The following is a 14,614-nucleotide window of genomic DNA, read 5'->3' on the forward strand; positions in this document are numbered from 1 at the left end:
TAAAGCTTGGTGCCCATTAGTGCTGCTCAGAAGTTCAATGAACTGCCTGGAGGGGGAAGGCTGCCCCTCACTGGAGATCCAGCAGAGGCTGAAGGACCCTGGCTCAAGGGTTCTTGGATGTAGAGCTTGGTGCCCATTAGTGCTGCTCAGAAGTACTGGGGGGCTGTCCAGAGGGTGAGGACTGGCCCTCACTGGAGATCCAGCAGAGGTGAGAGGACCACTGATCAAGGGTTCTTACTCATGGACATGTACTAGATACCTCTGAGGACCCTTCCATCTCTTAAACTCTGTACATCTAAGCAAACTCTTCCAAGTAGACAACCTCATGTCAAAGTCTGTCCAGAATTTTGTTCATGGGGAAGGGAGGTTACTAGCCCAGTCCCCAAAGAATGTTTCCCAAACACTGAGAGATGCCAACTATTGGAAACCTCTTAGAAAAGAGAAAAGGACAGTGAGATTTTTTTTTTACAAATTCTCTTTGTTGTGGTCATTCAGTCATGTGTGACTCTTCATGACTCCATTTGGGGTTTTCTTGACAAAGATCCTGGAGTGGTTTGCCACTTCCTTCTCCAGCTCATTTTACAGATGAGGAAACTGAGGCAAACAGGGTAGAGTGAGTTACCCAGGGTCACACAGCTAGTGTAAGTGTCTGACACCAGATTTGAACTCAGGAAGATGAATCTTCCTCACTCCATCCCTGGAACTCTCTCAACTGTCACTTAGTTTCCCATAAACTCTCAGCGGGTCATTGAATTTAAAGCTGGAAGAAACCTTCAAGATCCATCCCAATTCCTTGCTTTTAGAAAGGATGAAACTGAGTCTGCAATGACTTTTAGTGCGTTTCCCTGTACCACACAGCAATGCAGAGGACAAATCACTGGATCCAGAGCCCAAAGCCCAATTGGGCAACTCATCAAATAGTTCCCAACCTTAGCTCTGCCCTTTGCTGACTCAGTTATCTTGGGAAAGTGATTTCATCTCCCTGCTTTCTCCCTGGTCTGATGTTAGCTAACATAGACACTGAAGAAAGTGAAGGCAGAGGAACCCACAATGCCTCACTGAGAGACAGACAAAGACAGAACGAGAGCTGGAGAGCTTCTTAGACATAAAGGGGAATGAGAATGACATGGGGGAGGAGAGGAGTGGAGCCTGGACCCCCCAATCCGAAGAGAGGGCCACAGCATGAAGGCACTTCCAGGTGCTGGGGAGGAATTCCTGGTACTGAGGAGTGAAGCTGGAGGGGGTCAGGGAGTTAGCCTGGGGGAGACAGCCCATTCTAAGAGGAGAGGGGGCAAGGCGAGGGAGAAGAATTGATGCCAGTATGACTAGGCAGGTATGGAGGCCCCCACTACTATCATTTAGGAAGAATATTGATAGGCTGGGGAGCTTTCAGTGGAAAGTGACCAGGATAGTGAGAAGCCTTGAATGAATGACACATGAGGACTGGTTGAAAGACCTTAAGGATGTTTAGCCTGAAGAGGAGAAGCCTTGGGAAGGTCAAGAGAGCTGTCTTCAAGGGTCTGAATGGCTGTCACGGAGAAGAGGGATGGCACTTATTCTACCCAGCCTGAGAAGATAAAACCAAGGGCAACTGGCAAAAGTTGAGAAGAAGCAAATTTAGGTTTTGATATTAGAAAAACCTACTAATAATTCAATCTATCCCAAAGCAGCATGGCCCGCTCTGAGAAATGGTGAGCTCCCCAGACAGAAGCTCAATGACCTCTTGTCAGCATCTCCAAATCATAGATTTGGAGTTGGAAGTGACCCACACGGTCATCGAGTCCAACCCTCTGCCCCTAGGCAGCCCAAGGGGTCCGATGTAATGGAAAGAGCATGGGTTTGGAATCAGGACCTGGCAAGTCTCAGGCAAGCCATAACCATCCTCAGTCTCAGATTCCTCATTTGTAAAAGGGGGGGGGTTGGACTAGATGACCTCGAAGTTCGCTTTGTCTCCTTAATCCACAGGACAGTGGTGTTGTCCATAGGAATGGGGAGGCTTGGAGGGAAATTGGAGTTTCATTTCCTACGACCTCCCACTCCATCCTCTGGGGTTCTGGGGGTGCCCAACCCTCCAGGTTACACTGGAGTGGCCACCCTGCTTTCACCTTTCTAAGTGGCACATTTCTCAGTATTGTGATTCCTCCCTTCAGCAGCGGACATTGCCCAGGTGGACGACAGCATCAGCTGAAGCATCCATAACTTGCCTTCCAATGCCTTGGTGCTGACTAACTTAATTACATGTTTGTTGATCCACCCATTTCCTGTACTGGAAAACCAGCCAGTTTCTTAATGAGTTAAATACACCAGCTGCTTAATGCTCAGGAGCTCTAGGGGCAACCACAGAAAGCAGAGAATCTGTTGTCCTGCAGATGCAGCAGATGCCTGGAGTGGCCACAGCAGCACGGCATCTCGGAGGTGGAAAGGCCCCCTGTCAGTGTCCGCCTAACACAACCCATACCTAAACAGGAATCTCCTATCCGAACACCCAGATCAGGAGAGGGAGAGACCGTCCAGACTCTGCCTGAAGATATTCCAGGACAGGGAAACCCAGCCCGCACTGTCGGGCAGCCCTTCCCTGTGTCAAACCTAAATCTTCCTCTGTGCAGCCTCTCCAATTACCCCCTTTTTTGGCCCTCAGCCATCAAATAAAACAAGTCACATCTCCCTTCCAGGTGACAGTCCTCTAAATAGTTGAGATCACACTTTTAGACCAGCAGGACAGGGAGTGTGGTACAGTGAACTTGGAACTGAAGGGCACGGGACTGAGTTCAAATACTCAAGCCACCGTTTACTATCTGTGTGACCTTGGACCAGTTACTTACCCACTCTGAGCTTCAGTTTCCTTATCTGTAAAATGAAGGGGTTGGATCCAGGGCTTCTGAGGTCCCTTCCTTTTCTAGATCTGAGTTCCAGAGACCCAACATGAAAAGGTTTGTCTGGGATGAAGTGAGACCCATCCCCAGAAGAGCCATGAGCCGCCCTTGGGTTGGAAGGGACCAAAGCAAGCTTAAAAGATTTGTCCAGGATCACCAGGTCTCCCTGACTCCGATTCTATCCCCTTATGCCCTTCCCTTCTCTGCCCCTCAATCACTCAGGCCAGCTCTAAATTCCTATTTCCATGAATGGAGCCATCACCAGCACCATGGCATTAGAAGGGAGAATACTGCATAGGGAGTCAGGAAGCCCTGAGTGTGAATCCTGCCTCCAATGTCTGTTAGATGTGTGGCTCTCAGCAAGTTAATTCATCAGTTCCATTTGATTTGATTCGATACAGTCAGTTTTCATTAAGTACCTACTGTGTGTCAGACAGTATGCTAGATGCTAAACATCTAGTACAAAAACCACAGAATCAACTGAAAAACTGAAAAGAAAAACAGAAGAATCCCAGCCTTCCCTCAAGTAGCATACATTCTGTTAGGAGAAAACAGATTGTGCAAAGAAATGAAAGGTAAAAGGTTTGAAAAGTAATTTCTAGGCTGACAGTATGAGTATCAGAATAAGCCTCTTACAGTTAGAGTCTGGAAGGAAAGAGGGGATTGTGTGAGGGAGATGCAGACAGATCCCAGACACAGGGGAATGCCTGTGCACAGTCACAAAGACTGGAGGGGGAATATGACTGACTGTACAGGAGGACTTACAGGGCCCACAGCAAAGGATGCTGGCTTCAGAGTCTGAGGGCCTGGGTTCAGATCCCAACTCTGACACTTATTACCTGTGTAACCATGGGCAAGTCTGTTGGCTTCTCTGAGTTCAGTTTCTTTGATTATAAAAAGAGGATTTTAGACTACAGGCCATTGAAGGTCACCTCCAGATCCCATTCCATAATCTTAAATAAGGTAGTTTGTCTGGGATAAGAGTAATCTAAGAAACATGAACTGAGCCACCCTGGGAAGGAGTCGAAAAAACACTCAGAGGAAGAAGAGCTGGTATTCCCTACCCCCCCTACTCCCAAAAGCAAGAAGCCAACTGCACTTCCTTAAGCAGAGAGAGACATTTTGTTCAGTTGTTTTTCTGTCAATTCTTTGTGATCCATTTTGGGGTTTTCTTGGCAAAGATTCTGGAGTGATTTGCCATTCCTTTCTCCAGCTCATTTTACAGATGAGGAAACTGAGGCAAACAGGCCAGGGTCACAGCTGGGGCTAGATTTGAACTCAGGAAGATGAGACTTCCTGACTCCAGGCCCAGCGATCTATAGACTGAATCACCTCACTGCCCAGGAGTGACATGGTCCCTTCCTAAGCTAATTCTGTGACCCTGTGATTCCCATAATTCTATAACTATTTTTAGAGTCATAATAAGTGTATGTGTTAGTCTACTGTGATTTTCCTTATATCTCAGGCACAGAGGGAATATCAGTCGGTTGGCAAGTATTCATTACTGGCACCTACTATGTTCCAGGCACCAGCACGTGATGGGTCTGCTGGTCAGGCTAGTCCAGGCCATAGTGACTTGCTGTTGGAGGAGTTTTCTTTCCCTGGTGTGTGACCTTCTTCTTTTTCCCATTTGCAGCCATCTACAATTACAATGCATCCCAAGATGTGGAGCTGTCTTTGCAGATCGGGGACACCGTCCACATTCTGGAGATGTACGAAGGTAAGGCAAGAGGCACATTGCTGCCCGATGATGAAGGACATTTACTGATTAATCTTGGGGCTTTCAGGAGTCAACATGCCTTTGCTCCTTCCTGTAATGTTGCAATCCCACACCCGGAAGGATCTTGGTTGTAAAATTTCATGCCTCAAGGGCTTTCAGCAGGGCTAGCTGAGCAATGGAAAGGATTCCTGATTCTATCTGTTTGGCTGCTGTATTTACCATAGAGAGAGCCCCTCCTATCTTTTCCAAGGCCTGAGGAACAATTCATTAGCGGCCATCCAGTGCCACCATTTTTTGAACTAAGAAAGTGAGACCCACAGAGCTGAAATGATTCAACAGGTAGGAAATGGAAGAGTCAGGATTTGACCCCCATTCCTCTGACCCAATAGAGTGGTCTTTGCTTTGCTCCATACCGTCTCCCCTTTTTTTCCTGAAAAATGTATTACCTGGTGTTGGCCAGGCCCTTGGGGAGGAGCTCAGCTCATGGATTTCACAGCTTGTCAAGACCCCAAACCTCTCCCATTTGGTAGGGCCTGCCATTGGAGCTTCTGAGAACCCAGGGTTATCTCTGCCATGATGAAGCATGGAAGGAACTTGGATTAAGGGAGCCAGCCAAATAAAAGGTGTGACCTGACACCAGGGTCTAGGTGATGAGGAGGAGACCCCTGGATACGTAACTGTTAGTATCACATTTGGGAGTGGGTAAGAAATGGGCCCAGGTTCCTCAGATGCTGCAGAAAACTGTTTAAAGAGTCTAAGTGTCCCCCTCCCCCTATTCATCCACCTCGAGAGGCAAGGAGGTGTGTAGAGGAGGTTCCCATCTTGCTGCTGCCACTGGCTGGCTGTGCGATCCTGGGCAAATGACTGCATGTCTCTGAATGTCAGTCTCTTCATCTGTAATACAGGGATCATAATATTGACTGTGTAGGGTTGTTCCATAGATAAAATAAAATATTGTCTCGAAAGTGCTTTGTAAATGTAAAAGTGCTATATAATGGTACTCATTGATGCTGTGCTTAACTGGAGGCAGCAGAGATCTGAATTCAGATTTGAGGAAGACTTTTAGGAATTTCCTTAATGGTGTGACCATGCACAGGCTGTTTCATTTTCCCCGAGCCTCAGTTTCCTCATCTGTTAAATTGGGGAGCAGGGGATTGGACCCTCTTCCCTCTGAGGTCCCTTCCAGCTCAACAATGGAAAATCCCACAATCTTCTTCTTTTCTTAATTCAGCCAGAAGTTCTGGGACAAGTTGCCAACCTAGCTGCTGTCCTCTGTCATTCGTTGTTTTCTGGGCTGTAGTGCAGATGAAGAAAAAGAACTGTTTTGTAAATGGATGAAGGGATCGGGATATAAACTCACGGAAAGTATCTCTGGGGCAGCTTCAGTCACAGATAGGATAAAGCTAATAGGAAGTATGATTGTCTTAGTTCCAAAATACTGCAAGGCTGGGAAAGGAGGCAGTATGCCATCAATCTGTGTGGGCTTTGGATTTCCCCAAGGTAATCAGACTGGACTTTCACTGGGTCCACAGAGTCCATAGATGCCCTGGAAAATAAAGATATTTTTTGCCATTGGATATGAATAACCAATGGAGAGGCAGAAAGATTAGCCATAAGATAGAAATCCCTGAAAGTTCTAATGAACTGAGGAGTCCCAGGTGTGAGCAGGAGTCCTTGGGTCATGTTTATACTTTCTCTGTAGCTCCAGAGGAGTGTGTCACAACAGGAAAAAGGGTACTATTGCCTTTGAAATCAGAAGTGAGACTGTGTCTAATCTTTGAGCAAACACTTGCCCATTAAAAGCTTGAATTTCAGCATTTTAAAAATGATTCAGTGGTCCCTGGGGTCCCTTCCAGGTGTGAATGCTGTGATCCCAGAACTGCCCTCCTCCCCAGTTCCAGCTCAGTCTCCAGGTGTACCTTGGGACAGGAATGACCTTTCCAAGCATTCCTCAACTCTGAGCTAGTAAGCCTCAAGGCCCAAGGGAACAAACTCCTGCAGCCCCATAATTCTACCAGTGACCAAGAATCCAGCTAATCCACTGAAGCTCATGAGAAAACTGAGGAGGTCAGTTAGATGACCAAATGGGATCTCGGGGAAACTGAAAGGGTGTGATGTCAGCAGGGAAAGAGGAGGGAGGCAATTAGAGTGAGTCAGATACACTTTCATGGAGACCGGACTCCTCCTTGGGACCTTTACACAGAAGAGCTGAGGGGAGCTTGTATTCCCATTAGGGTTTAGTAGGAATCGAACTGCCAGTTCCTGATTCTGTGGCTGGGGGAAAGGAGGAGGGTCTAAAGATATGACTAAATTCATATCGACCAACTCAGATTTTAGGAAGTTGTACCCATAAGCTATGAGCCAGGACAGGGAAAAGAATAGTATATGAGAAGCTTCCACTGTGTTAGAGATCAGAATGAACTGAAGGTAACTCTCTAAAGGCAGCGTGAACAGGGAGATTCACACATGCACACCCACGCATACATGCAATGTTGGAAGCAAGTGTTCTGTGTGCATAGGTTATGATTACAAATGACCGAGAGAAGACAGAACTACTCAACTCTTGTACTGATCAAATTTTCTTGGACTCAATGGAGATTCAATGGAGATCATACTTAATTTGGATTTAGAAGGCTTCAAGTTCAAATGCAGCCTCTACTGTTGACAATCTGTATGACCTTGGGCATTCCTTTGGACCTCCATCTCATCATTTGCAAAATGTGGGAGTTGGATTAAATGACCTCTAACATCTCTTCCCACCTTGAATATTATCTTACAATCTTTAAAGTTAGAATGAGAAAGGACTAAAATGGTTATAAGAATGAGAAAGGACTAAAATGTTTAATAGAATTAAGTCCCAAGATAAATGAGGATATAGGAAGAGAGCTATCCTCAGTGAATTCAAATGACTATTCCAAGATGAATTAGACCCTAGATTATGGAAACAACAGCCATATGTGTGGGGATGTGGAACCCCTCTACATGATCTTTGAAGGACTATGGAGAAAGGAAGAGAAGCCATAGGACTGGAAAAAAACCAATGTCCCAGTAGTCAAAAAGCAGAAGAGGGTTGTGATTAGTGAGTATGACTTGAACTCTTGGCAAGTTCTAGGACAGGTGTGGGGAACCTGCAGCCTCAAGATCACATGTGGCCCTCTAGGTCCTCAAGGGTGGCCCTTTGACCACCACGTGTGACCTTCTATGTCCTCAAGGGTGGTTCTTTCACTGAATCCAAACTTCACATTTTGGATTCAACCCAAAGGAGCCATAATGAGTCAATGGCTGCTTTGAGCATCTGAGTACCCCAGAGGTTTGTGTTGGGTAACATTTTCTGTAATGGCTTAGACCAAAGCATAGCTGACATATTTGTCTACTTTTCAGATAACAAAGAGTTGTTGGGTGGCACAATTAATATCCACACAATTTTGGATAGACTAGAATGATGTGTTGAATAGAACTAAATTAATAATAATGGATCTAAGGGGTGGCACATCATGACTACATTGAAGGGAATTCTTGGTAAGCTTGGAAGTACTATATAGAAGTTAGGTATTGGCTAGAGAACCAGCCAAGAACAGGGTCGAGAGCACTGTCTCTCGAGTCCATGCACCTGGGTTCAAATCCTGTTCCTGATGCTTCCTGACACCACATTCAATGCTCTGTCTACTACCTTATTTACTCTGTGGCATGTCACATCCATAAAATTTCCTCATCTGTAAAATGAGAGGTGTTGGGTTCAAATCCTGCTTCAGATGCTCAGTGACAGTCTAGCATTTATGTGGTGCCTTACAAATACCTCATTTGATCTTCACAACAAGCCGAGGAGCTAGTAGATGCATGCTATTATTATTCCTATTTTATAGATGAGGAAACTGAAACCAAGTAAGTGACTTATCCAGGGTAATAAGTCTAATAAGTGTTTGAGGCTGTATTTAAGCTTGAGTCTTGCTGACTCTGCTTTTAATGCTCAATCCACTACCTTACTAACTGTGGCAGGTCACTTAATCTCCCTCAGTTTCCTCATCTGTAAAATGAGAGATGTTGGCCAGACGGTCTCTGAAGTATAATATCCTATCATAATTAGGATGTGCCTGTGCCCTGGTTTGCTTCTCTGCACAGCATTTCCTCTCCTTGTCTGCAAGTTTTGAGGCTTTTCCAGGAGTAAGAGTCAGTAAGGACGTTTTTTAGCTCTCTGAAGTCTGTAGTAGGATTTTTGGACATGGTGTCAGTGTAGAATTACAACCAGTTTATGAGGTGGACACTATCATACCCATCTTTCAGATGAGGAAACCGAGACTTGGGAGAAATCAAGTCATTTGCCAGTAGTTATGCATCCGACAAATGTCAGATTCCAGATTCAGATCCAGTTTTTCCTCATTCTTTGTGACAAAAGAGGGTTTTTCCTAGTTACAAAATAGACTCTGGGATCACATATTGGAACATGAGGGGAGGGGGCGGTGCTTAGCAATATTTGACCAGAGAAAGGCCAGCAGCTCCCTTTGCACGAAACAACAGCTACCTTGGACACCGTTACATGGTGTTATATCCAGACCTTGCCCTGTAATGTGGTGGGTGGGTGCTCTCTCCCCCCGGCAGAACGTGGCCCTGTAAAAGATCCATCCAGCACCCACACAACCACCTCTCCAGGGGAGGGGACAGGTTTGCAGAAAGCTCAGTGCATGGGATTGGAAGGCAAAGAAGGAAAGGCCGGCTTGTCTTCTGCAGCCGGGTGCGGCCAGGTGCTCGCCCTCCATCTGGATGGGCACTCCATGTTCTTGGCTCGCCCGCCCTTCTTTCTATGTTTGCAGGCTCTGTAGGAAGGGGCCATGTCAGGAGGACTTTGCACACACCAAACAACTCTGGAAATGCTGAGCTGTGTGTTTTCAGTCCTCCACCCACCCGGCTATTTTCTCTTTCCTTTTATAAAACAAATAAGTAAGCTGAATGGAAAGTAGGAGAACAGCTCTCACTAATGGACTTTGGGGGCCATCCTGGCAGGCTTTCCAGGCCCCAGGACTCTCCCTGTGTCTTTCTGCTTCCTTTAAAACCTGCCTCTGGGGCTTCTCACTCTGCACATTGGACTCCACCCTTCCTTTGGAACTCTTCTCCCTTGGGTAATCCTATTCCCTCTTTTCAGGTCCTCCTCATGGAGACCTATTCACTGTCCAAAAAAGACTGCCAGGTCTGACTGACTTCAGATTCTGGCTCTGATATCCCCTTACTGTGGGGCTTTGGGCAAGTAAACTCACCCCTCTGAGCCTTCATCTTTGTAAGGAAGGAGGTAGATTAGATGACCTGGGATCCTTTCTAGTTTGAAATCAGTGACCAGGTGGTGCAGTGGATAGAGCCTCAGGCCTGAGGAATCAGGAAGACCCATGTTCAAATCTGGCCTCAGCCACTTCATAGCAAGTCACTGAACCTGTCTCTGCTTCAGTTTCCTCAAGTATACAATGGGGATAATAATAGCACCTACTTCCCAGGGTTGCTCTGGGAATCAGTGGAGATGGTAGTTATTAAGATCTTAGCACAGCACTTGGCACATAGTAGGTGCTGTGTAAGTGATGGCTATTATGAGGGTGATTAAACGGTGGGCACTGTGTAAATGTTAGCAATGGTCAGTACTACTGTTGTTATTCTGGAATAGATTGATAGCAGAGTCCCTTGTTTTGCATGAACGAACAGGCTGCAACATAACTGACAAGAAACTCTGAAGAATAGAAAGTGTCACTATGGTATCAAGGAAGCGAATGAGTAACGACAGAAAGCTGGCTTCCTACCTGGTCTGGAAACTAGGATGGTGAACTTGGACTTAAGAGGACCTGGGCTCAAACGCAGCCTCAGACGATTATAGATTAGCTGTGTGACTCTGGGCAAGTCATGTTACTGCTCTCTGCCTCGGTTTCTCCACTGTACAATAAAGGTAATAAAGGGTTGTTACAAGAATAAAATAACAAATTTGCAGAGCCCTTCGCACAGTGCGTGGAACATAGTAGGTATTTAATTAATGCATGTTTCCTTCCCTCAAATAGTACACCTGTCACGCCATCCGCCTTCATGCTAGCACTTTCTGAGGGCATCACCAGTTCCTCCTTGCATACATCTTGTTTGTACATAGTCATTTGCATGTTGTTTCCCCATTAGAATGTAAATTCCATGAGTGCAGGGACTGTTTTTACCTTTCTTTGTATCTTCAAGACTAAAGTATTAGTCTTTTTTTTTTTGCTTTTCGGAGGGCAGTTGGGGCTAAGTGACTTGCCCAAAGTCACACGGCTAGTAAGTGTGTCAAGTGTCTGAGGCTGGATTTGAACTTGGGTCTTCCTGACTCCAGGGCTGGTTCTCTATTCACTATACCACCTAGTTGCCTCTAGGTATTGGTCTTCTTAAGTATATACTAAGGTCAGCCTGTAGCTGGCACACTGTAGGCATTAAATACATGCTTCTTGACTTGATTTACCTCAACCATAGAGATTTAAGCCATTTAACCTCCTAGAAATAGTGTGGCATAGTGGATAGAGTGAAAGATTTCAGATCAGGAACACCTGACTTTGAATCCTGCCTTAGAAAATTAGTAGCTCTGTGAACCTGGCCAAGTCACTTCTCTGGGTCTCAGTTTCCCCCTCTGTAAAAGGAAATTAGACCCTGACCCCAAAGGTACCTTTCAGTTCTAAGTCTACAATCCTATGATAGTGTGTTAAGGGAAAAGATCACAGGTGATCAATGTATTAATTTTCTGATGCCATAAGAAATTGAAGAAGTTCCCAAAATGCAGGTGGACCCCCCATTGTGAATTTCTGGGAGGATGAGGCGTTGCACAGGATGGCCAGGCGTCCTCAATGAAGGAAACTTCTGAAAGATCAATGAGATCACGGCCTTATTGGAATTTGTGAGTGTAGATTCTTTGTCTTAGCTTCTTCTCCACCTCTGCTACTCTGAGCATGGCTTAGATTGGGGAATAGTGTCCGTGCCCTGCAATGGAATTTCAGGGGGAGGAATTGAGTCCAGACTGGCTCTCTTGATTTCTGGAGAAGAGATTAGCTGTCTACCTGAGTCAAGCTTTCCTGGTCAAACAAAGACTGTGATATTGTCAAGAAATGGATGCATTGTCTTCTTCTGCCCAAGTACCACAACTGCCCTGAAAGTGCCAACCTCAGGCCTGGGGACTTTTGAGCTCCAGTTCAGTTATTGGAATGTAGCGTGCCTAGCACAGTATTAAGCATATACATGGTTCTCAATAATTGCTGGATTCCTTGGCCAGTGCCCTAGGTTTAGACCCTCGGACTGAGACTAGATTAGTACTCAAGCTTTGCTTCCATTTGGAAGATGCCAGTCCTGATGGAGATGATCTGTTACCCCTGCTCATTGTTTTCTCGCCACCCTGTCCTCATTCACAGGGTGACTGAGTAAGTCTGGGAATAAACACATACCGGACCTTTAAGAATGCACTCAAGGACTTCCTGTCCTAGCAGGCTTTGCAGAGAACTTCCTTACCTTTTTACATTCTTTTTTCTGGTCTTGTACTGAGTCAGCTGTGTTCTCCTTCTCAAGGAGCACAGAACTTCCACTGGGTAGCTCTTCCTCACCTCTGACTCCCTTGTAAACTCATGGATCAGGAATCAGACAACCAGAGGCGGAATTCTTCCTTCCATACGCTAGCTGTCTAACTTTGGGTAGGGCTCCTCACCACGCCCTGGGCTGCAGTGCTCTTATTTCAAAAATGAGAAGACTAGAATAAATGAATTAATGGGAGGCTTCCCCCTTAGAAAGTAATCTACTTGATACTAGCTGTGTGACTTTGGGCAAGTCACTTAACCCCAATTGCCCTGTATTTCCCCCCTCCAAAAAAGAAAAAGAAAGTAATCTCCTTGAGATTATATCTCTATCCTCAGCACATATTAGGTACTTATAAAAAATTAATAAAGCTTAAAAAGTTATTTCATTTCTGAATTTATCAATTGGTGGGTGGATGGAAGAATGAATGAAAAAGCAGGAATCTGTCCCCTTAGAATGTAAGCTGCTTGAGGGTAAGGACTTTTTCCATTTTGCCCAGCGCATAGTAGGTACTTAATGAAAAATTATTGTTGGATTTTATCCTGTCTTTTTGAAGGCTTTTGTAGCCAGACCTAAGCTCCGGCTTGTTCTGCCTAGCCAGAGACTTCTACCTCTCCAAGGTACAACCTAACTCATTTTATCTTGGAGATAAAATTGTATTATTGGAGATAAAAAATCTTGTTTCTAAGATAACAAGATCATATCTTATGAGCTGGAAGGGATGTTGGGGGCCATCTAACGCCACCCCACTCATTTTGCCAATAACATAGCTGAGAACCAGAGAGGTTAAGTGATTGGCCTACGGTCACACAGCTGCTATGAACTCCAGGGAAAGTTCAGACCCACATCTTTCTGACTGTAAATCCAGAGTTTTATCCAGGATACTCCCACTGCTTTTATTTTGGTCACAGCAACTCTGAAAGACTCCCTACTGAACTATGGAGAAATTTATATTAGCATGAGTAGATGAGCACTCGTACCCATGCAAAGGTCACAGATCTTTGAGGTGTTGAAATTTTAGGAAGAATTTTAACCTCCCGGAGGTAGGGTGGGGCAGTGGGCAAGTGCTGATTGTGAGGGATTCAGAGCTGCCTAAACTGAGAAAGAGACTGTGTGTGTGAGTGTGTGAGGGTGTGTGTGTGTGAGTGTGTTCTTTACATGTATTATTTGTATTTATTTTAAGTAAATGTAAATTTATTCCTCATATTATATATCTAATACATGAAAATAGACATATGTTGTATGTAACAAACTTGTATGATGTATAATAATTGATAAATATATATTTATATTTCCTCTGGTAGAATATAAGCTTCTGAGACTAAGGACTCTGTGTGTGCGTGTGTGTGTATGTGTGTGTGTGTGTGTGTTGTGGGTGTGTGTATAAGGCTTTTGAAGGGTAGGGCAGGACTTCTGATTTCATTGGCATAGGGAACTTCAATGAGGAATAAAATCATAATAGCTAATATTTATATAAAGCTTTATGATTTGCAATCCACCTTTATTTGTCTGACAATATATATCTACGTATCAACTCTCATCTCTTTTGATAGATACTTTTTTGTAGAGTGGAGCTATTGTTATCCCCATTTCACATGGAAGGAAACTGAGGCACAGAGAGATGAGATGCCTTACCCAAGGTCACCCAGCTAGTGATGGTCTAAAGGCAGAGATCTGAACTCAGATCATCCTGAGGCCAAGTCACTTGGTCCCTCTTATCCCCATTACAGATCAGCACCTGCTCAGCAGCATGGGGCTTTGGAGAGTGACCTGTGCCATTGGTAGGATATTTCCTAGGGTCATGTAGCTCATATGTGTTCAAAGTGGGACTTGAACCCAGATCTTTCTTATTCCAAGTCAAGCTCACTGTCCTCCAGGGCACATTACTTGGCACCATTGTTAGTAACTTAGTTTTTGTGTTCTTTTCCCTGATAGAATGTCGGCTCTAAAGGGCAGGGATTGTTGCTTTTTGTCTTTGTTCCCCCAGCTTCCAGCACGTAGTAGGCACCTGATCAATTCTTACTGACTTGGAAGTGTGTGGATTTTGATGACAACAAAGGCGAGACAAACTTTTTCCATCTCCCTTGAATACAGATCACCTTGCTGTTCTGCACTTGGCTGGGAGGGGCTCGGGGACTTCCCCCATCTGCCTGACCTTCACCTTGGGTCTCACTTGTCAGCTGGCTCTTGTCAGGACGGTTCAGATTGCTGATGTGGGCGTTCGGAGGGATGAGCGGGACAGGAGGAGGAGTGTGTTTATAAGAGAGCTTAATCAAAAATGGCACCAGCGTGCTTCAGCCTCCTCCCAGACTTGACCTTGTAAGAAAGAGACAGTATGACCTAACTCTTCAGGTCATGATGATGGGAACTGGAAAAGTACAGTTTCCCTTCCCAGCTTAGAGAGGGAGAGAGACAGACAGACAGAGACAGAGACAAACAGAGATAGATACAGACATATCCATAATGGATGGAT

At 45.2% G+C, this 14,614-nt stretch overlaps 1 protein-coding gene across 1 annotated transcript in view; it reads left to right on the plus strand.

The window, feature by feature from the left end:
• The window catches only part of LOC138145837 (dedicator of cytokinesis protein 5-like), a 126,208-nt gene that overhangs the window by 73,067 nt on the left and 38,527 nt on the right, over positions 1–14,614 (plus strand). The window contains exon 2 of the mRNA XM_069067425.1: positions 4,510–4,593. Coding sequence (XP_068923526.1) covers positions 4,510–4,593 — 84 coding nt within the window. The remainder of the gene's footprint in view (positions 1–4,509; positions 4,594–14,614) is intronic.

The sequence above is a fragment of the Petaurus breviceps genome, unplaced genomic scaffold (genome assembly GCF_028583685.1).
Source record: "Petaurus breviceps papuanus isolate PSGF00001 unplaced genomic scaffold, PetGlider_PUasm1.0 139, whole genome shotgun sequence".
Lineage (NCBI taxonomy): Eukaryota > Metazoa > Chordata > Mammalia > Diprotodontia > Petauridae > Petaurus > Petaurus breviceps.